Below are 22,724 nucleotides of genomic sequence, written 5' to 3' on the forward strand. Positions count from 1 at the left end.
TTTGAGGTGTGTTTTTATTTTTGTTTTTATTTTATTTTATCCTGTGTTTACTTGATCCTTTTTCTGCTGGAAAACTGCTGCCATGCTCCATGTTTGTTTTAATTTGTTCATGTTCTGTTTTTTCATGTATTCACTATGCTTTTTATGTCTGCTGCACACAAATTGCCCTTCGGGGACAAATAATAAACTTGAATCTTGAATCTATACTCTAACTACACTCCTTAAACCCCGTTGTTATACTCTAACTAGACTCCTTAAACCCCGTTGTTATACTCTAACTACACTCCTTAAACCCCGTAGTTACCCTGTAAGTACAGTGTGGTACCCCGTAATTAGCCTATAAGTACAAACATTTGTCCCCTGCTTCATAATACAGCCCGCGACCCCGTAGTTAGACTATAAGTACAGATCTTGTTACCCTCTAGTTAAAGTATTTTTTCACTCCTTAAACACCGTTGTTATACTCTAACTAGACTCCTTAAACCCCTTTGTTATACTCTAACTAGACTCCTTAAACCCCGTTGTTATACTCTAACTACACTCCTTAAACCCCGTTGTTATACTCTAACTAGACTCCTTAAACCCCGTTGTTATACTCTAACTAGACTCCTTAAACCCCGTTGTTATACTCTAACTAGACTCCTTAAACCCCGTTGTTATACTCTAACTACACTCCTTAAACCCCGTTGTTATACTCTAACTACACTCCTTAAACCCCGTTGTTATACTCTAACTAGACTCCTTAAACCCCGTTGTTATACTCTAACTAGACTCCTTAAACCCCGTTGTTATACTCTAACTACACTCCTTAAACCCCGTTGTTATACTCTAACTAGACTCCTTAAACCCCGTTGTTATACTCTAACTACACTCCTTAAACCCCGTAGTTACCCTGTAAGTACAGTGTGGTACCCCGTAATTAGCCTATAAGTACAAACATTTGTCCCCTGCTTCATAATACAGCCCACGACCCCGTAGTTAGACTATAAGTACAGATCTTGTTACCCTCTAGTTAAAGTATTTTTTCACTCCTTAAACCCCGTTGTTATACTCTAACTACACTCCTTAAACCCCGTTGTTATACTCTAACTACACTCCTTAAACCCGTTGTTATACTCTAAGTCCACTCCTTAAACCCTGTTGTTAGACTATAACTACACTCCTTAAACCCCGTTGTTATACCATAACTACACTCCTTAAACCCCGTTGTTATACTATAACTACACTCCTTAAACCCCGTAGTTAGACTATAAGTACAGATCTTATAATTCACTCCTTAAACCCCGTAGTTAGACTATAACTACAGCCCTAAACCCCGTTGTTATACTCTAACTACATGCTTATTTGCGGGCTGTATTCTAAAGCGTTACCGTGTTTTTCCAAATGTTGAAAACAGTGAATTTTACATGTATTTGATTTAGACTGCAGTTTGCCATGGGTATTTATTAAATTTGTGTGACATCACTTCAATTTGTGTATTTTATCGATTTTGAATGACAGCATTTACTTTGAAATATCTTGACCGGAAGTCAGAAATTCCTGCTCGCTTCACACTAGTCTGGGCACCTTCCACCCCGCTTTTTGTCATGGGGGCGTAAACCCCGGACCCAGAATTAACACCGGATGGCAATGCGCCTAACAACGTCTTTGTTGCCGTTAGCTTGACGCGGTGATGTTACCTAAACTAGCGTCTGATCAAAACAAAGCTAGCGTTACATAAAACAAAACGTTTATGCAATATGGCATCTCCGCCACCACCGCCTGACACACCGGTCAAAACGGTGAAAGAGGATTCTGAAACTTGGGTCAAATTGTCAAGTTAACGTGAAAGTTGACGAGCTAGAAACGCTGCCATCCGGTCTAGGGCGGGCTCTAGGCGGGAACCAGTAGGGTGACAAAATCAATTGTGGGCGGGAGCCAGGCTCTTTCTCGCCGAGAAGAGCCTGGTGACGCGAGGTTACTTCACACTGACAGTCGTGTGGAGGTAAACATGGCGGCTGTTGGATCTCTAGTTGCCAGACTGGGCTCCAGCATCTGTAGGAACCACCGTTTAATATTTAACAGAAGCGCACAGACACGCAGGATAGCTTCATGCATCGATCGTAAGTCCTAACGCTACAATTTAACAGCTAGCGGTTAGCAAACATGACAGCTAGGCTAGCTAATGCTAAAGTAAGTTGAATGGCAAATGGGAATCTGATCAATCTACAGTTACAGTACGACGGACGTTTACCGAGTCCCTATGACTGTTGAGTGAAACAGAAATACAGAAATTAGAGACTGTTAGATTGTGTTAAAAAAAATACCGTTAAACACAGTCCATTCTTTCAGTGCTTTAATATTGGACTAAGTTAGTTATCATTGGTCAGTCTGGTCCACGCCTCTTCTTTTCACCGCCCCCCCCCCCCCGCCCCACACACACACACACACACACACACACACACACACACACACACACACACACACACACACACTCTCTCTCTCTCTCTCTCTCTCTCTCGCTCTCTCTCTCTCTCTCTCTCTCTCTCTCTCTCTCACCTCCAGAATCACTGAATCAGAAGACAAAAAATACAGAAAGACACACAAAACTTCTTCAGTGCCAGCAATGACAAACTGTTAGAACCAATAGGCAGAAACATCATCCTAAAATTGTTCTGCATGTTTCTATTCCCAATGTATTGTTGACAGCTGCTCATGGACTCTCAGATGAACAGAAGGAGTTTCAGAAAGTGGCCTTCGACTTTGCAGCCAATGAAATGGCTCCACACATGGCCGAATGGGACGAAAAGGTATCATGCATGGTGCTTATTGTTTGTAAGGGCACAGTGCACACTGTCACAGACTCGGAGCTATATAACCTGTTGTTTGGCCTTTTTGTTGACTGATTCCATTTGTATTATTTGTTATATCACAGTCAGCACTATTAAATATGATAGCATTTTATAGTGTGACACAAACAGTAGAGACTAGGGATGCACCGATTGCCATTTTCTTGGCCGATTCCGATTTCCGATTTTTGAATAGTCTGACTTGCCGATACCGATTTTTGCAGATTCCGATTTTTTTTTCTAAAAACAACAATTGACAGCTTACACAAACGTTTTTGTAACTTTGTTTAAAAATTAAGATTCATAGAACAATTCTTACATCTAATGGGGATACAAATAAACAAATAAACAATTCTTATCATTTGCATGAAGTAGGACCTTCTCACTCAAACACATCTCAAAATAAAAGTGTTCCAGGTTAGGCTACTGGACAGAGCTTTTTTGTGCAAATACAATGAATACAAAAATTAAATTAAATCCAATAGCCTATATCCCACAGCTATCATGCATTTACTTTTCCAAAAGAAAACAGGTGCAACAGAACATCAAAATGATCCATGGACAAGGAGTTTATAGACTGGCTCCAGACCAGTCCTCTTGAGTAGAGGGGAAATGAGTTTATGAGTTACAGTAACGATCTTCAGTCTGAATATCAGGCGGAGTTTACACACAGTCCGAAGTTTGGTATGCGTATTTTTATCTGCCATCCGAAAAAATATCGTCACGCACAGAAAACGTTGCACACTTGTGAGTCCGATGCATTTTTATTATTATGTCCGTCGTTCTCATGTCGTTCTATTTGCAATACGAAACAAATAGTATCTCCTGTATCCACGTCACGTTACAACATGACTTGACAGGCTGAGGCAGCAGCGCTGATGTGGAATGGAAAAGCAGGTCGGGGAATGGTTATACTGGACACACTCGCCAAGCCGGCTGTGCGCGGTGGCGGGTTGCTGGAGCACCGCTTCCCGGGGAGAGAGAGCAGAGAGAGGGGGGCCAGTGAGGTGAAGCGAGCCGCTCTGACTGGACTCCAGCCGAGCGGGACACGGCCGCACCTCTGTCTCCACGGCTTATTTTCGACTTGCATGTGTGACAAACTGCGAGCTTTGTCTACTTCACTGACAGTGAAAAAAATCCACAACGAGGAAGGTATGCTGGCGTGTGTGGTGTGGTGGCTGGGTGCCTGTCTCGGTGCTTTGGGGTGCGCGCACGTCATGTGAAAATCGGCTCACAGAATCGGCTATTTAGAGTGACCGGAACAGATCACCGATCGAGGCCGATCACGTGAAAATCGGCCATTTCCGGTCACGTGCCGATCGATCGGTGCATCCCTAGTAGAGACAGTACAAATGTCTTAAATGCCTGGACAGCAGTGTGGTAGAGAGAGGCAGAATCCAAAATGTCTGGACTTCACTGCATTTGCAGACTCGCAGACTTTGGGCGATGTAAGAAATACAGAATTTATTTAGCCATAGTCCGGTCCTTTTACATGTTCTTTTACCTACAGTAGGCCTATGCCTTTGCCAAAAATTACAACTTATGATTTCAATATGATTGAAATCTTGCATCCTACATTTATGATTGGATCATGGTGACACTGACAAATAATCATATTCCACATTAGATAATACTTGGTCTTCAATGCCAAGTTGTAAATTGACATTATGCAACCTTGTAGAATATCAGTGTATTGCCATGTTTTTTTTTTTAGGAAATGTTCCCAGTGGAGACCTTGCGGAAGGCTGCCCAGCTGGGGTTTGGTGGGATCTATGTTCAGCCGGATGTGGGAGGATCAGGACTTTCTCGCCTGGACACATCGGTCATCTTTGAGGCCTTATCCACAGGATGTGTCAGCACCACAGCTTACATCAGCATCCACAAGTACCAGCCTGTTCTGTGGATATATAATGGCCCAAAATGTTATGATTCGGGAAAGTTGAGAGAATGGCATTGAAAGGTCACTTGACTCTGATTGTAGTTTATTATAACACAAACCTGTAAAGATGTGTAAAATTGACCAGATGCAGACTTGACCAGACCAGTTATATTACCAAATTTGCAAGGGAGAGCTGTTGGATCAACTCTTATTACGGCTTAAAGTCCAAAAAACATGCTCATTGACAAAAAGCATGTCGAATATTTTTCGCTGTTAGAAAGATGTGTACTTTTATTTGGTCTTTGTTGCCTGCTAATCTGCAGTATGCTCTTTACACTGGCAGCATGTGTGCCTGGATGATAGACACCTTTGGCAATACTGAGCAAAGGGAGAAGTACTGTCCCGACCTCTGCTCAATGGACAAGTTTGCTTCCTATTGTCTCACTGAACCAGGTCAGTCTGCGTATGCACTTCAAGGAAAAATCCACCTTGAAAACATAAATGATATTTAAGTAGAGGAATATCCGAGGGTTGATTTGTCCATTAACATTTTACCTATATCGTTGCAATACATTTATGCTTTTAACTATAGAATAAGAACACAATAAACCTGTATGTTGAAAAGGCCTTTTCTTTGTTAATATTTGCTTTTTAGGCAGTGGCAGTGACGCTGCATCCCTTCTGACCACTGCCCAGCTGAAAGGAGACCACTACATCTTGAATGGCTCTAAGGTAGCCTACTATTTCCACTCAGCTGTGTTTTGCTGTGTATGTAGCTTCAGATTGTTGCATCAAAAGGACGACGATGATCCAAAAGCACTTCCCTCTCTTTGTGGCTTTTCAGGCCTTCATCAGCGGGGGAGGAGTCGCGGACGTCTACGTCGTCATGTGCCGCACGGGAGGCAAAGGACCTAAGGGCATCTCCTGTGTGGTGGTGGAGAAGGGAACTGCAGGGCTCAGTTTTGGCAAGAAAGAAAAGAAGGTAGCTGTGCTGCCGTTATTAGTGCTCTCTGGTGTTGAGAAAACGTGTTTTATATGGAAGGTGCAGTTGAAAATGTGCCTGTTGGCTTGGCTATACAGAATACTCTTGGATCCAATTATTTTGGCTCTGTCAGTACTGTTTGTAGGTATCCACTAGATGGCATAATTCAGTCATAGTTACGTTCCAGAGCAGACGACTACAGTAACTCCCTATCTCTTCTACAGGTGGGATGGAACTCGCAGCCTACCAGGGCGGTGATATTTGAGGATTGCGTGATTCCAGTCAGCAATCGGCTTGGTGATGAAGGACAAGGCTTCAGTATCGCCATGAGGGGCCTGAATGGAGGCAGGATCAATATCGGTGAGGTTCTAGAACTCAAAATAAATCATATCTATCAATACATTTACAAATTCCTTTTTTGACGTGGTCCAGTCAATATGTTAATTTATTGATGTTAAAACTAAAGTAACTACTCTTGTGACAAAGAGTGTAGTAATTATTTAGAGTCATGAAGACTGTACTGAGTGAGCCAAATTATTTGAAATAGCTCAGCATAGCTACTCAGTAAAATCTAGTACTGTACTTGGGCTGGACACCGGCCAAGTTGACTAACATTGATACAGAAAATGGATTCCATGAAGTTTTCTCTTGTCATTTGAACTGAATGGGAAGCCAGTGGAGTTTTTTTTATGAGAGTTATATGATCTCTTGAGCAGGTGCTGGTGAGCTAATGGGCAGGCACAGTTCTGCACATATTGTAGTTTTTGTTTCTTTTAGGATTTTGGAGGATCTGCCATAGTTGATACTGTTACATAGTTGATACTGTTACAGTAGTCGAGTCTCAAAGTGATAAATGCGTGAATGAGGGTTTTTGGTGGCTGAGAATGAGAGGGATGGAGACACGTTCTTGAGGTGGACAGAGGCTGTTTTTACGGTTTGGTTGTCATGGGGTCAACTGTTGCGTGACTTTGACATCCAGCTATTCAAGATCATCAGTTTTCCTGTCAACTCTGTCTGCAGCATCCTGCTCTCTTGGGGCGGCTCATGCCTGTGTACAGCTAGCCAGAGATCACCTGCTGGTACGCAAGCAGTTTGGAGAGACACTCTCCAACAACCAGGTGAGCAGCTCACATTCCCACAGCACAGTCACAATGATCCAGTCAGCTCAGCGACTCTTAATCTATTAAAAGCATTCAGCCATTTTGGTCCTGCCAGTGATCAAAATAGTGAAAACTGAAAATACCATCTCTCATCCGGGAAATAGTGAGAATACCACCACTCAAAAATGCCTGAAGAAGGTCTATGACCGAATGCTTGCAGTAAAGGAAGTTTTTTGCACAGACTTGAGTGTGCGGACGCTGCTTTTTTCACTCTGTCCTGCCAGTGATGTAATTGACATGTAATGTAATTGACATGTTGTTTCCTGAATATTCTCTTCTTCTGTGTTCTGCCTGTAGTTCCTACAGTTCAAGCTGGCAGAGATGGCCACCAAGTTGGTTGCGTCTCGCCTTCTGGTGCGTGAAGCTGCAGTGGCGCTTCAGGAGGGCAGGGCTGACGCCGTGTCCCTCTGCTCCATGGCCAAGCTGTTTGTCACTGACGAGTGCTTCGACGTGAGTCAATCCTGAGGATTAATTTTCACTCAACACGTTACACTTTTCTACCGGTTTGCAGTTGCTCCGGTTTCCTCCCACCATCAAAGAAAGACATGTATGTTAGGGTTAATACTCCTGTCAGTGCCCCTGGCCAAGGTACTGGCAAAAGAACTGGAGTTGGTCCCCGGGCGCTGCACAGTGGCTGCCCACTGCTCCTAGTTCTAGGAAGGTTCCTAGTAGAGGATGGGTCAAATGCAGAGGATGAATTTCCCCAAGGGGATAAATAAAGGATAACTTAACTTAACTTAACTTAACTTACAGCAGTGTAATGTCTCAACACGTTACAGTTTTCTACTGCTTAGCAGTTACAGCACTGTAATTTCTCACCTGTTTCATATTGGTGTCTGTTTTCCCTCTGCAGATCTGCAACCAGGCCCTGCAGATGCACGGCGGGTACGGTTACCTCAAAGACTACGCAGTGCAGCAGTTTGTCCGCGACATCAGGGTTCACCAGATTCTAGAGGGTAAGCGTCTTTCGTCATGAACCTGACCTACATACACTGTCAGTCAAACATTTGGACACACCTGATTGAATAGTATTGTTCTTAAAGCCATTTTGACTTAAAGGCGTTTGCTTAAAGGGTGGCTTTACCGGGAATCAACCCACTTTGTATCACATAATAATCTCGGTAATGTAAGCACATGGGCAGTGTTTTGCCTTCTCTCTCTGTTTACCTCACGGAGAAAAATTCATAAATTTACTATTATTCTTAAATGTGAAAAATAGTACAAATAGTGTCCAAACTTTTGACTGGTAGTGTATAGTGTATGTCCTAGTTTACTTTCTCCTATGAACCAGTTTTGAAGATGACATTCACAAATTAATTTTCATGCATTTCAAAGCAACGTCAATGAGTATTTCTGCTTGTTCGTATTGATGACAAACTTCTGTCACTTTTTCCCTTTCGTTTCCTTAATTAGGAACAAATGAGGTGATGAGGATGATCATTTCCAGAAACCTGTTGACAGAGTCCTGACATCAGTCTTCCCGTGGACCTTCACATGACTAACTTAAATGGCGACCATATTGTAATGGTCTTCTTGACCTCCGGTTTGATATTCTTTGATTGGTTTCCTAAAATGTCCACTGCACATCGGAGATTTTGGGCTAAACCAGTCAGTACGACGTGTTTCTATTGGATCATGATTTTTTCCCCCTCCATATAAAAGCTGCTCCTTTAGGTCTATTTCACAATTTTCTTTTGGTAAAAGTGATTTCTTACCTCTGTTATCTACTGTATCTATATATAAAAGGGGCAAGTGGGCAATCTGTCTGCGTATGCAAGCTGCAGGACCAGCTCGGCGAGCTGCAGGGCAGGCGGGAGCAAGCCTAGGAATCGAGTGCCCTAGTATAAAATAAAAATAACACAAGCCTGAGTGTTAATAGAGCACCGCAGGAAAGAGTCCGGAAGGAGCACTTTGGTTCATCAGGGGAAAAGGCTATGGGGTTTTAGAATGGGGAATTCTAAATAAGATTAACAAAAGTTTATTTGAGTGTTGATTTGTGTTCAACAGGACAATCTTCACAAACGTGGACCACTTTTATGACTTTTGAAGCGTAAATGCGTTTTTTTTTTCAAATGCGATTTTCAGAAAACGTTTAAAAAGTCATAAAAGTTGTCCTCGTTTGTGAAGATTATCCTGCTGAACACAAATAACCACTCCCATAAACTTTTGATAACCACAGACCTTATTTCATGCATTTAAGTGAAATCCCCATTCTAAAACACCATATCATATCCCCTGAGGATCCAACATGGCAGCGATTTCTGGTTAAGCCTACAAAAATACATCCTCCCTGTGATACTCTATGAAGAGTTTGCTTATCTTGCTGTAATTAACAGTATGTCCCATATCTGAGTAATCTGACACATGCAGTCCATAGATCTCGCGAAGTGGCCTTTCAGATGTTACTGTATTTTATCCCATTGTGTTTCCTATAGTTAGTATATAAAATGGGTAAAGTTAAATGTAGGCTACTGTGTGTTCTTCTACAATAGAATGGGTTAAGTTAAATGTAGGCTACTGTGTGTTCTTCTACAATAGAATGGGTTAAGTTAAATGTAGGCTACTGTGTGTTCTACAATAGGAAGCATTTTGTTTTTGTAAACCATATTTTGGCACAGTCCAAATAAATGTATCATGACTCAGCTTTTTCAGTCTCACTCTGATCTACAGCTGCCTGGGAATTATAATTTTTAATTTTCTGTTGATTAAATACAGTATGTGTTCTAAACATAGAGTTAAACGTGTGAAGTGATTGTAATTCAGTATGACTAAAACCATAAAAGAATCAGTTGAGAACACTGTTTATTGAAAAGAGTGAACAATCTGAATGGCATTAAAGGTGCTACGTGTGGCATTTCAACATAACATTACCATGTTAAATTTGAGACATTAGTATAACTACCAACCGTAAACAAACAAGGCTATTGTGGAGATTGGCAGCCTTGACTGGAATCCACGTTTGTACATTGTGTGCCACTGGGTTGGATTTCACAGTAATTGCTGCCATGCTGGAACCAGTGTTTCTCAAACCTTTTCCATGTCAAGAACCCCTGAACTGACACAAATTAGACCACAGACCCCCATTTGATCAAATTCTGTCCCAGGGTCCCCATTCTAATCAGATTTTTGCTTTAGATGTGTATGAAACCCATGACCAAACTAGACATACATTCTGTCATTGGGGTACTTATGGTGATACTGTAGCCCCTACAAGCCCACCCCCACGGACCCCTTTTTGCTCCCATGGTCTAGACCGTGGTCTCCTTTGTTTACAGTAATTATACCAACGTATTGCATTTAATTGGTCTATAATATGTTTATGTTTACAAAATGCTACGAAGCACCTTGAACAAAATAGCTATAACCCATGAACCTCAACAACGTTACACTCACTATGTTGGTTACCTCCCAACTACCATAATAGGCAATATTTTCTCTCGGTAGACATGAATGCAATGAAATCATACTGTTGGTTAAATAAATGACCCTTAGGTAAACGCAAGTATGGGCCGAAGCAGGCTGGCCTTTGAAATACCTGAATAGTGATCATTAGCCTGAGAGAAGTGGACTGCAAAAAAAGTGTTTCTTAGATAGGAACTGTCTAATATAAATGGGAATGAAAATATTGAAAAATTGTATACAGTAGGCTATTCTGTTTATCCAGATAATATACAAATGTAGCCTACCCCAAAAAATATCACATTATTTCTTGCAAGAACTGCAAAACTCCAAGTAAAATGTTAGTACTATTCATTATGACTTACAAGCCATATAACTCAGACTCAGCAACTCTGACTTACAGTATTCAGTCAGAGTTGCTTATACTGTAGCCTACCACTTTCAAACCAATGTCCAGGGTCAGGCTATAGTTAGCTTACTTGATCCATGTTCAACCATTTTTTTGTCAATTCACTGGTTGGACCTCGTGTAACCGAATGATTGTGACACGAGTCCTGAGTGCTAGCCAGTGGGTTGGTAAAGGCCCGTTAATCAGCTCCACCAAGGGAGCTAGCTCTCTTAGCATAGTGGTTAGCACGTGCGCTTTGAAAGCGGGAGGTCGCTCCACCCCCCTCGGCAAGCCCTTAACATGGTTTGCTGCAAGTGCCATCAACACAATGCAGGTTACACTCGGTCTAAAAGGGATATTAGGTTAACATATATCTCTCTTGTAATAATTGGCATTTTATGTAGGCTATACCTGGCTGTCGGTAGTCATAACACTGTCAAATACCATTTTGAAGTCCTGTCACAAGCGTATGAAAAAATAAAAAAAATCCCCTCTGGTAAACCAAAGTGCAGCATAAATAAAGAAAAATAAATTAAAAACACTGCTGAGTCAACTGAATGCAAACAGAGGTGGGTAAAGCTTGTGCTGAGTTGAAAGAAGTACAGTCCGCCTGTGAGATAGTCTCCTCTTTCAGTTCTTTATGGAAAACGTGCTTTCCATTCCAAGGCATGTCTCTCCAGTCTCCTTTCCATCAGAGAAGTTGATGCTACACCAGCGAGCCAGCCTCGCTCTGAGTTGGCACCGTAACTGCGACAGCTCCCATGCGTGTCAGGCAAGACGAGCTGATTTGCGGGGACACAGTGAGTGGTGGGGGCACCTGAGGCTGGGCCCCCTCAGTCCGGTTTGGGGCACTCCGGAGGATCTGTGGGGGGGCCCCGTTCGTAGTGGGAGGCCGCTTATGCTTCCGTGAAGGGGTCCCACCTAGGTTGTACCCCGGAAGTCCATGCAGGGTGCTGGTTTCTCCTGGCCGCAGCTGGTAGCTGTTGATCATGTAGCCCGTGTCGGACGTGGGGGAATAGGGGTAGTGGAAGTTGGGCTGATGGGAGTCTTGCGGACGGGGACTGGTGGTTATAGAGGACAGCGTGCCGTTCTTGGACACAATGTCTGAGCCGGTGTTACTCTTTGGCCAAGACACTCGCTTGGGTGCCAGAGCATCTTCCCTATGGTAGATAGACAGAGTGAATCAGAGAAAGCCAACAGAGTCATAACATTTAAAAAATGGTATGTTTGTGAAATCAAGATCAGTGTTAAGTGTTAAGACAGCCGGAGGCAACAGCCAGGCAAGCTTATTTCACTGCCCTGTAGATGACCATAATATCTGCAGGGGGTTGCTAGAGTTGTACTCTGAAACAAAACTCCCACCTTATTGATATGTCCTTCTCTTTCCCTCGCTTTAACCTTATAGGTGGAAACTCTGCCTTCTCACACTTAAGGTCCCTCCCACCACCCCCACACCTCTCCTATCCTTCTAATTATTATTTTTGATGGAAGGCGAATTTCGGGGATCCACAACCTATGTACCTTTAAATATGAATCATGTATATTTACAATTTTGATATTGATGTCGCATTTATGATCTGCTGTATTTTTTGTCATTTTAAAACATGTATTGCTCTGTTTTTGCAATCATGTAATCATGTCTACTTGTCACCTCCTCCCTCTTCCTCCAGCCTGGGCTGGATCAGTCTTAATTGTTGGGAGGTTATTTAAAAAGACAAAATGTCATTGTTCTTTATGACTCTGATGAAGACTGCGTTGAAAGTCTGCATTGAAACATTAGTCAATAAAAAAAAAAATATACACTTGATCTGTGTGCTCCAATATCTTTGGATGTTCATCTGAAGCCTCTCCTTTAAAACTCAATCCCACTGGAATACAACAACACAATGTGTTGTAGCCTCTCCAGCCACTGGGTGGCGGTAACTAAAAACCAATAAAGAATTTGCCCCTGCCTACTTCCACGCATCCATACATCTCAAGGCATGGTAAGTGAAAACAACATAATGGTCTCGTTTGTATAGTGTTTGTATTTTCTGATAGAGCTGCCATACAGCTTGGGAAATTCTGCAACACACTATGAGGTTTTCCTACATTTTGGTAATCATCACAAGACTACAAAGATGGTGGGTGTACTACAACCACGTGCTGTAAAACCATTGGCTGCATGTTGAAAGGTCAGTGACTGGGGTTGATACAAATGTCAATTTAATTATGACCACACACCTGTCTTAATAGAACTCAATGGCCGAGGCATAGATCACTTCTATCGATTTTGTTGCATTGCTTCCTGGTCACCAATAGAGGTCATACATTATCTAATGCCCCTTACACACACACACACACACACACACACACACACACACACACACACACACACACACACACACACACACACACACACACACACACACACACACACACACACAAACAAACAGTAAAAACCTCACTTGATCTCATTGGCTATCTCCTCCTCAGTGTCCCCTCTTCTTCTCAGTATGAATATTAGGAAGAGCACCATGGCCATCAGTCCCACTATGGAGCCCAGTGTAGCTGCTGCAATCATGCCTGTATTGGAAGCTGGAACAGAGGAGGCAGAGGGGGTTTACACTTCAAAGAGACACAGCTGTGCCATTGAAGGGGTGCACTGTAAATAATGGCAGTGTGTAGTGCAGCAGAGGTCAGTGTATTTTTTTTACAGTGCACGTACAGGTGACGACCTCCAGGTTGATGGAGCAGCTGTCTGAGCCGGCGGTGTTGCTGGCTCGGCAGACGTACTTCCCTGACATGCTCTTGGTGAGGTTGCTCAGCCTGAGGGTGCCCTGCCTCTCATCTGCAAAACAATCACAGACACTTTAGAGCTGTTCAAGTTGGTTAGGTTAACGAAACAATAAAAATGATAATTATACAGGTAGGTTGCATAAAATGTATAAATGTTCCCATATCACAAAAGGGGGGGGTGACAGAAAAAGTTTGGGAACCAATGCTTTAATGTAAGTTAAAACATAGAAATCACCAAAATTGGAGTCACAAGGTTTTTACCTGACAACAATGCTACAGTATGTACCGTAGATTCCCATTAGTGCAGACCTACAGCATAGGGTTCTGGGGAGGATTCTGCTTTGGCAACATACATTATTGATTGATTGATTGATTGATTGATTGATTGATTGATTGATTGATTGATTGATTGATTGATTTGATTTATTTATGGATATAGCAGACAAAATCCAAGGGACAGACATGTAAAAGTGTGAACACTTATTTCCAACATGGTCCCCTTATGTGATGCCCTTTGTCAGCAATGTCTGTTTTTATATCTTTCCTCACACCGTAGTCATGACACGGCAAATACGCCTACAGCCTACTGTATGTGTCTGTATCAGTGAGTTCACAGCTGGGTATTGACATTCAACACAATCTGTTCCTATTGGCATCTGGCTTTAAAATGCTGTGTTGTTACAAACATAGGCTGTAGAAAGATAAACACACTTTATGAGGGATTTATCAAAGAAATCCTCTGAAATCCACTCAGAAACATCACATTGGGGCTGGGCGATATGGACAAAATCAAAATACACTTTTTAACCTATCGATATTGCAACAAAATTGTAGGGATGACTATTGGTGCTTTCACAAAAATGGAGATTTTTAATAAATAATCACCAGTAATGTGGATATAATGACTAAGTAGCTAGTCTGGTAAGTTCAGACAATGACATCACTTTACTGTAATGCAGCCTTTAAAACCATGAAAAGACAACACATATGCCGTATATCACATCATATATATCCAAAATCTAAGATGATGTCTAGTTGCATCAATATGATATTTCAGTTTTCATCAGATGCGTTTTTGTTTTCCTGGTCATATAAAAGTTAACAACAGTGTCTACTTGTAAATACATGTCTTGTATAGTCGACAACCCTTCTACCTTATTGGTGGAGGGGTGGAGTCCTCTTAAAGTTAACAGACTGAGCTGTTGTTTTCTGCACAAACGTATCCCCAAAAGCAGTAATGCAACCCAATGACTCATCCAAATCAGCTCAGTGGACAGCTCAAGGTACTGCAATCTACACTAAATATGATAGAGAGAGACAAAAGGAAATCCTTAACAATCACTGTGTGCAAACAGCTGCCTTTATCCCAAAGTCATGGGAGCGAAGCAGGGGTTAGGCCTTGTGCTTGATAACATTTGTTTGCACCATCTGCTCCTACGCCCTCAGTACTAAGGATAGATAGGGGCCCACAACCCACCGCAGTACTAAATCATACTCACCATTTCACCCCAAAAAACACTGAGGGGAGTGAAATGTTTTCATGCATCACCTATCCATCTTGGGCCTACCAAAACCTTCGGTGGGTACAAAAATCTATGTTCAAAGTCAGCACGAAGATTGTGATCGGTGCATGACCATTTGCATGACCAATCAATGTCATTGGTTGACCAATCAAACCTTATGTCATTGGTTGACCAATCAGGGGTTATGTCATTGGTTGACCAATCAGGGGTTATGTCATTGGTTGACCAATCAGTGGCTATGCCATTGGTTGACCAATCAGGGGTTATGTCATTGGTTGACCAATCAGTGGCTATGCCATTGGTTGACCAATCAGGGGTTATGTCATTGGCTTTGCATATGCTAAAAGTTTTTTGCACACATGAATGTGAAAATGTGTGATCGCACGATAAGAAAACCTGAAAATTGAAAACAGATAAGATTGGTTCTGTATTAACTGACACATCATAGCCAAATACTTTAGGGTTCACCTTTCAAAGGTTATGCCACAGACATCAAAATCAATCAGCCTTAATAAAACAATTGCAGATGAGTGTGATACAGTATGATTATTTAATCCCAGGCTTGAAAACCAGCTGTGAAGAACCAAACCCAATTTTGACAGATTAGCAGCCAGAGAACCAGCTGACTTTGAGCTTGGCACAGCGATCGGGTTCCAGCGACAGAGCTGGAGGGAATCTGACGTGAGCTACCGTTACATACATCAAGACAGGAGTATTCATCACATTACGCTGCCACCCCTGCAAGGTCAATGAGAAGCATGTGTCAGGGCCTTGACACATGAAATGTGATTAATGTGAGTCAGCCATGTTGCCATCTGAAGCACATGGAATAGTAGCTCACACAACACAATCATCCAAGCTATAGTGTATGACTGTAGTTTTGGCAGTTTACACCCACAGTCCACAAACACAGAATTAATGTTTAGTTCATGTGACAATACTACTAAAGTCTACTAATTATCATTCACTTTCCCCTACAGGACTAATGGAGGAAGATTAGATTACTATTATTTAAAAAAAGGAGGGGGTAGGATAAAGTAAGAAATATAACTAAATGAGATTGCAGATGAGATGCAGGGGTGTCAACCTGAGCCCACCATAGCATACAATGGTATTTGTACAACAAAGATGCAGCAGACATTAGACATTAATTAATACTTAATACTCGGACCAATAATGTATACAATTTTCAAATCACAAATTGTGACTTCAACATTTATTATATAACTGCCAAGTTTACTGCTGTTGTTGCAGTGTGCACATTGTTGTGCACTCCACTATATTATTATACTCATTGCAAACCAACATTGATATATGAACTGAAGCGATCGTTACACTTTACCCACTGCAGCAACCTTGCTGTAGGCAGCGCAATGTAAGAGACAGACATTAACATTAAAACATTTTCACAATAGCACACTATCATTTCTATAGCAGCCATTCATCACTATGCATGATGCCACAGCATAACATGCTGGCAGTACAAAGTAAAAATGTTCAAGGCAGCAGCGCTACCAGAAGATACTCTGAAGTCCTGCATTATTGTTATTGTACTGGCAGTTGTTCATGTAGTCCATTTGCATGAACGCCTTACACAGACTCTCATCACATGCATAAATTATACATTTGCCTTCTCCCCACCTAGAAATATACCTTTCAGAGGGGAAAAGCAGAAATATACCTTTCAGAGGGGAAAAGCAGAAATACACCTTTCAGAGGGGGAAAGCAGGAAAGCGAAGGTTGAGTGCAAAACCACCTGGCTTGACATCTTTGCTACACTTTTGTTGTTGTTGATCATAATCAATTTTGAAACATAAGCCTATATGTCTATTTACAGTTTGGGTTAATTTCCCCCCCTTTCAAAGCTGTTCCACAGCTTGCCATTGACTGTTTCAGGGTGGGACTCTGCCTCCTAGGGATGTCAGGGTTTTGTGGGTGATGCTGGGATGGGGGTGGGGGATGTAAATGGGGTGAATATGACTGAAACCCTTACCCATGAACCCAAGGACAAGCAATGGCTGGGGGCAGGCTCTCCACTCTGGGGTTTTTGCAGAAGGAAAGATGGTAGAGAGAGAGAGAAGACAGAGAGAGACAATGGCACAGACAGATGCAGAGGGGGTGGAATGATGAGATGTACTGCGCTCTCTGTCCCAAATCCAAAACGTGCCTCTTAGATGGCTAATCAAGTAAGGACATCAGGCTTGTTTGGTTAGGCAGTAAGATTAACAGGAAATGAGAAGTGCTGGGAGAAGATCACCAGAGAGAGAGAGAGAGAGAGAGAGAGAGAGAGAGAGAGAGAGAGAGGGGGGAGAGATTGCTGAAAGAGATAAGCACTGATGGCAGAGTGAGGTTCAGTGTCAGAGAGGCAATAATACGTCAGTGCAGATAAAAAGATGAGCATGGATTTTGCACTCAGTGTTCACTGCATGTAAGAGGGTGGTGCAGTAGGGCTACATGCATGCATGTATGTATGTAATGTGTTTGTAGCATGAAGGCCGCTCTGTAAGTGTGAGTGTGCACCGTGCATGCTGCAACACAAACTCCTGGGTCAGTGCATAATCAGGGGAGTAGATTTCTACTGTGTGAATCCGAAGACTTTTCTGCTATAACAGTGATGAGATGAGGGGAGCGGATCAAAGCAGTTAAGTCAGGGGTGGCCAAAGCTTTTTGGTTGTGGGCCACATACAGAAAAGCACTCGTGGGGCAAACAATATGAAGTGTGACTGTTTTCAACCAGTTACACTGAAAGAAAATTTTTGTTTTTAACCCAGAAAACCACCATCAAAAATTCATTTTCATCATACAACACATTACAGTAGTTTATTGATGTGCTCACCTATTACAATGGGTATTTCTGTATCCTTTCAAATGTTCTTTTCAATTTATGTGCTTAAGATAATTTCACAAAATTCTGTATTAAATTTTTTTTTTTTTTAAACAGTGCAAAATAAAAGGCTGGGTAAAAAATAAGAACGGGAGAAAAGGTTCAGAAATGGACAAGGCCATCTCCAACATTTCTCCACAACTCTCAGTTCTGCTGAATTTATTATTATTTATGTCTGCTGCTGTCAAAACATAAGATTCACATCACATCCTCATTTTGTGGAAGATAAATAGCAGAAATTACTCACTCTGCATTGGGGAGAAGTAGACCTCGGACATGGGAGCAGCCTTGGTCCATTTGTATTGGGGGACAGGTTTGCCATGGCTGGATTGACAGTTCAGAGTCACGTTGCCCTTCAGCACCGGGCTCCCTGTCATTGTACACACTGGAGGAGAGGGAGGTACTGGGAGGGGGACAGAGAGACAGACAGAGAGAGAGTGAGTGAGACAGACAGAGAGAGAGACAGAGAGTGAGACAGACAGAGAGTGAAACACAGAGAGAGAGTGAGACAGACAGACAGACAGACAGACAGACAGATGGAGAGAGTGAGACAGAGAGAGTCAGACAGACAGACAGACAGACAGACAGACAGACAGACAGAGAGAGTGAGACAGAGAGAGAGAGATAGACAGACAGAGAGCGAAAGAGACAGAGAGGGAGAGAGACAGACAGACAGAGAGAGAGAGAGAGAGAGAGAGAGAGTGAGACAGACAGACAGAGGGAGAGACAGACAGTCTCGAGGGCAAACCAACGAGGCACGGTAGGTGGAAATGAGCGCTGCCAGTTGAGCGGGCGAGCACGCACAGCATGCGGGGCAGCGAGGGACGCTAGAAAGGAGCGTGCGAAGCGCGCAAGATTTCTACTACTACTACTACTAACATGGATTCATGCATGTGATAACCTGATCCTACACTTGAAATTCTTGCATCAAAATGCTTCGAGCATATTTGCAGCCAATCTGGACCATTACCTTTGACATCAAGGTGAATCTCTCCGATATGCATAGGATCTCCGGGGATGATGACAAAGCAGCTGTAGTCTCCAGAATCAGACTCTTGGGTGTTGTTGATGTAGACGGAGACGTTGGCCGAGGGCATGGCCACACTGAAGCCCACTCTCTTTCTGAAGTCGTTCTCGCCGTGCGCGACCTTCCCTGCACTGAAGTTGATCACCTGTGCATTCTAGAGCCACACAGAAAAGAAAACATCTTACTTTTTTTTTCCTGAATTCCCCATTTTCTCCCCAATTGTACTTGGCCAATTTCCCCCCTGCTCTGCCGATCTGGGGAGAGCCGTAGACTAGCACCATGCTTCCTCCGACACATGCACAGTTGCCAGCCGCTTCTTTTCACCTGACAGCGGGCAGCTTCACCGGCAGGACGTAGCACGTGGGAGGATCACGCTATTCCCGCCAGTATTCTTCTGCACTGAACAAGCGCCATGCATACGGGCCACTCTCATCTCCATGCCAGCCAAGTCCACAACTCCACGCACAGTTTTTCCGTTTGTGGCGACCCCTTTTGGTCGAATTACATACAATTCAAAAGGCATGGTCAATGATGATATCTGAACATGTTTCCAAAGTTTTGTGACGATTCGATAATCAGTCATTAAATTACACCAATTTAGCTGACAGGCCCCAATCTTTCAGAACTTAAAAATGCCATATCTTCAAAATGACAGTAGATATCAACAACCTTTTAACAAACTTTAGTGAGATAGGTTTATCAATGCTACATTTAAAAAAAACGGTCGTGATCGGTCAAATGATCTAGGAGGAGATGTCAAAAATATGTTCCAAAACTTTCAAAAATATCTGAAAAACTTTCCAGGTGGACCTTGAGAGAAATTTGTAGAGTATGTTCACCTGAATAATGTAAACCAAATTTAGTAAAAATTGGACAAACAGCATGGAAGTTATGGCCTGTCAAAGTTTGAAATGTTAACCTAATAACCTTTATAGTGGCCATCAGGCCGATTGGGAAAATATTTCTGGAGCATGTAGTAAGCACCAATATCTGTCATGGGTCCAAATTTCATGTCTTTGGGATGTACCAACTCACAGGAATTTGCATGGCAGCGGAAGGAGACAACAACAATAATAAACCAGACCAGTACAAAAACCATAAGGTTTCAGCCCCTACGGGGCTTGAACCCCTAACTAGTAGTACATAATTACGGTAGATAAACAGTTTCGTAGAATACAATATATTTTGAAAATACTATTACAGACTATATTACTTGTCTTATGATAGCGATTAAAATGGCATATTTCTGGTTTTTATTTGCTACAGGCATATTAAGATGCACAGATAAACCATATAACATAATTCAACGTCCTTCATAAAGATAATCCTGATATGTACAGATGGTGGGTGTTGAATTTTAGGCTGATTTTCTGGTTGGGATAAGCTCACAGGCAACACACTGAAAATACTGAGATTATAATAATCACTGCAAAGACCGCACTCACTCTCTCTCTCTCTCTCTCTCTCAGACAGACAGACAGACAGACAGACAGACAGACAGACGCACGCACACACGCACGCACACGCACACACACACACACACACACACACACACACACACAGACAGACAGACAGACAGGCGGACACACAGATGGGCAGATATACGGACACACACACACACACACACACACACACACACACACACACACACACACACACACACACACACACACACACACACACACACACACAGACAGACAGACAGACAGACAGACAGACAGACAGACAGACAGACAGACAGACAGAGATTCCTGGAATCAGTAGAGGTAAGTGGTAGACCTATAGTGTGTAAATCCTGTCTCATCTGAAATGCTTGGTCGTTTCTAAAATAAGAAATTCATCAAATGTTGTAGTACAATGAAGTGGATATCTTCAACAGGCTCTCCCCATATGTTTTGCTTGTTTGTGGAAAAATATGCTGAGGTATCCTCTACGAACTGGAAGATAATATAAGAATCAATGAACAGAATGTGTTACTTTATGCCTGGGTCCAGACCTTCAAATCCGCCCACTCCACGGAGTTGAGTTTTTTTTGCCTGCTTCTGGTCTGGCATCATCATGCCTTTTCTTTGGTTTTACCAGCGATTCACCAATCAGCGCAGAGGGGGACTAACGATTAACCAATCAGCATCAATAAACAGCCAACGGGCGGGACTAAGTCGTTGTCCAGTGCGCTGAGGAGTAGTCTCGCTTGCCAGCCTCTCACTTCCGTGAGAGGAGTCTGGCTGCATGGAAACAGGATGCTGGCATAAGCCCTCCCCTGCTCTACAGTTGCTCTCCCATTGGAGGCGACCACTTCAGTCGCTGCCGGGATTTCCGCTCCCCGCTTACAAGCTCTGTCATTGGCTCCGATGATGTGTGAGCGGCTTCCGCTCCCTCCTCCCTGTGTGCCGCTGTAAATAGTCCCCTGCCGCCGCAGTGGAAACAACGTTAACTAGCTAGCAAGCTAATGACAGAAAGTTTCAGAAACCTATACACTAGCTTGTTGATCCATGCTGAAAATGCCAAGTTGGATTGTTGGAACTATTTTCCAAGGGCACTGCCGCTAAGCGCTGCCCATCGCAATTCCAGAATGGTGCCTGACCAGCGCTGCCAGACTCCTCTCACGGAAGTGAGGGGAGGCTGGCAAGCGAGACTAGCTGAGGAGTAACGTTAACACCAACAATGTCTGCCGCCTGCTATCAAGGCTGTTTTAAATTGATTAAAAGTACCAATTACTTTCAAATCCGAACGGCACACTGCTTGGAAGGCATTTATTAAAGGGGAGATGTTTTGATGTTGTTTTTTACATTCTCAAGACTGGAGTAAGATTCAGGCCAATACGTTGGTCTCTAGTGATTGGTTAGGGAAAATGGAATTCCCCTGGGGGATTCCCTCATAGAAACTGGTTAAACAGAGGGCAATCTCAGACTAGAAGGTGGAAATGCAGTAAGTGTAACGACTTGACAATTCAGTCTGATATCAGGCTACTAATTTATTGCTCCCTGTAAGCTTTTCCCCTCCACAAGAGGTCAGAGGTCAGGGTCAGTTACAGAGCAGCGGCTCTGATGACTCTTGCTGAATGGCACTTGAACAGGGCAGATGCTTGTGGACAGAAGGGCGTGAACATGTGTCCTCCGGGTGAAGGACAGGCTCCCTACTCACTGCACCACCCTGCTGGCCCATATGTGACACTACACCACCTTGCTAGCCCATGTGACAGAGACTTTTGGGTAACAAGTGGGCCAAGGTCAGTTTTCAGTTTTTTACAGATTATGAAAGTGCAGATTGTAAGATTTCAAATAATGGCACACATTCATTAAAATCTGAAAATAGTTGAAGAAGATATGCTTATTTGCAACATTGAGAGAAAATCACCCTGAAAGTTGGTGGGCAAGCTTTGTGAACAAGAAATTGCTCACAAATTGTTATATTGAGTACATTCCTCAACATATAAATTTGTGTAATATGAAAACAAAACAAAAAAACAAGTTAGATAGTCACAGCTGTCCTTTCTGTGTTTATGATCTTGAGCCACTCACCTTCTTGGACTCTCCTTTGAAGTTCCAATTGACAGTGTTTTGGGCAATGTCTGAGTTGGGGCTGTACCAGGCTTGCAATACCACCATCTGGCCACTGACCACCTCCATCTCTCTTCTGGGGATCTTCATCTGGGTGTCACCTGGACAGACAAATCAAATTAAACCACAATAAAATGATCCACACTGGTAGCACTGGTGTGGTCTTGACTATATTTCAGCTGTCATCCTCAGCTACTGTTCATCATCACTGGAGCAGTTGTCTCACCCCACCCCCTCCCCTGATCACCACCAACATCATGGCTCCTCTAGAAATCCCTATGGGGGGATTATCTATCCTATATGTCACTGACGCCCC

At 42.8% G+C, this 22,724-nt stretch overlaps 2 protein-coding genes across 2 annotated transcripts; one reads left to right on the plus strand and one right to left on the minus strand.

Moving 5' to 3' along the window:
* Positions 1-1,983: 1,983 nt before the first annotated feature.
* Positions 1,984-8,781, plus strand: acad8 (acyl-CoA dehydrogenase family, member 8). The gene is made up of 11 exons (XM_083637423.1): positions 1,984-2,102; positions 2,689-2,789; positions 4,543-4,712; positions 5,051-5,160; positions 5,363-5,439; positions 5,552-5,689; positions 5,914-6,049; positions 6,710-6,807; positions 7,147-7,299; positions 7,703-7,805; positions 8,263-8,781. The coding sequence occupies exons 1-11, from the start codon at positions 1,991-1,993 to the stop codon at positions 8,316-8,318; spliced, it is 1,254 nt and encodes a 417-aa protein (XP_083493549.1). The 5' UTR covers positions 1,984-1,990; the 3' UTR covers positions 8,319-8,781.
* Positions 8,782-11,342: 2,561 nt separating this feature from the next.
* On the minus strand, positions 11,343-22,664 carry esamb (endothelial cell adhesion molecule b; the record flags this gene model as incomplete). Its single annotated transcript, XM_083636712.1, has 8 exons — positions 11,343-11,796; positions 13,084-13,213; positions 13,344-13,466; positions 16,931-16,975; positions 18,069-18,224; positions 18,792-18,993; positions 22,370-22,509; positions 22,640-22,664. The coding sequence occupies 8 exons, from the start codon at positions 22,662-22,664 to the stop codon at positions 11,343-11,345; spliced, it is 1,275 nt and encodes a 424-aa protein (XP_083492838.1).
* Positions 22,665-22,724: the final 60 nt, after the last annotated feature.

Source organism: Poromitra crassiceps, assembly GCF_964638095.1.
Source record: "Poromitra crassiceps genome assembly, chromosome: 5".
Classification (NCBI taxonomy): Eukaryota; Metazoa; Chordata; class Actinopteri; order Beryciformes; family Melamphaidae; genus Poromitra; species Poromitra crassiceps.

Excerpts from the sequence above, each read along its gene's own strand:
- acad8 (XM_083637423.1), top strand. The coding sequence starts at position 1,991 with ATGGCGGCTGTTGGATCTCTAGTTGCCAGACTGGGCTCCAGCATCTGT. Across the intron at positions 2,790-4,542 it reads TGGCCGAATGGGACGAAAAG|GAAATGTTCCCAGTGGAGAC; the intron begins GTATCATGCATG and ends TTTTTTTTTTAG. Across the intron at positions 7,806-8,262 it reads GGTTCACCAGATTCTAGAGG|GAACAAATGAGGTGATGAGG; the intron begins GTAAGCGTCTTT and ends TTCCTTAATTAG.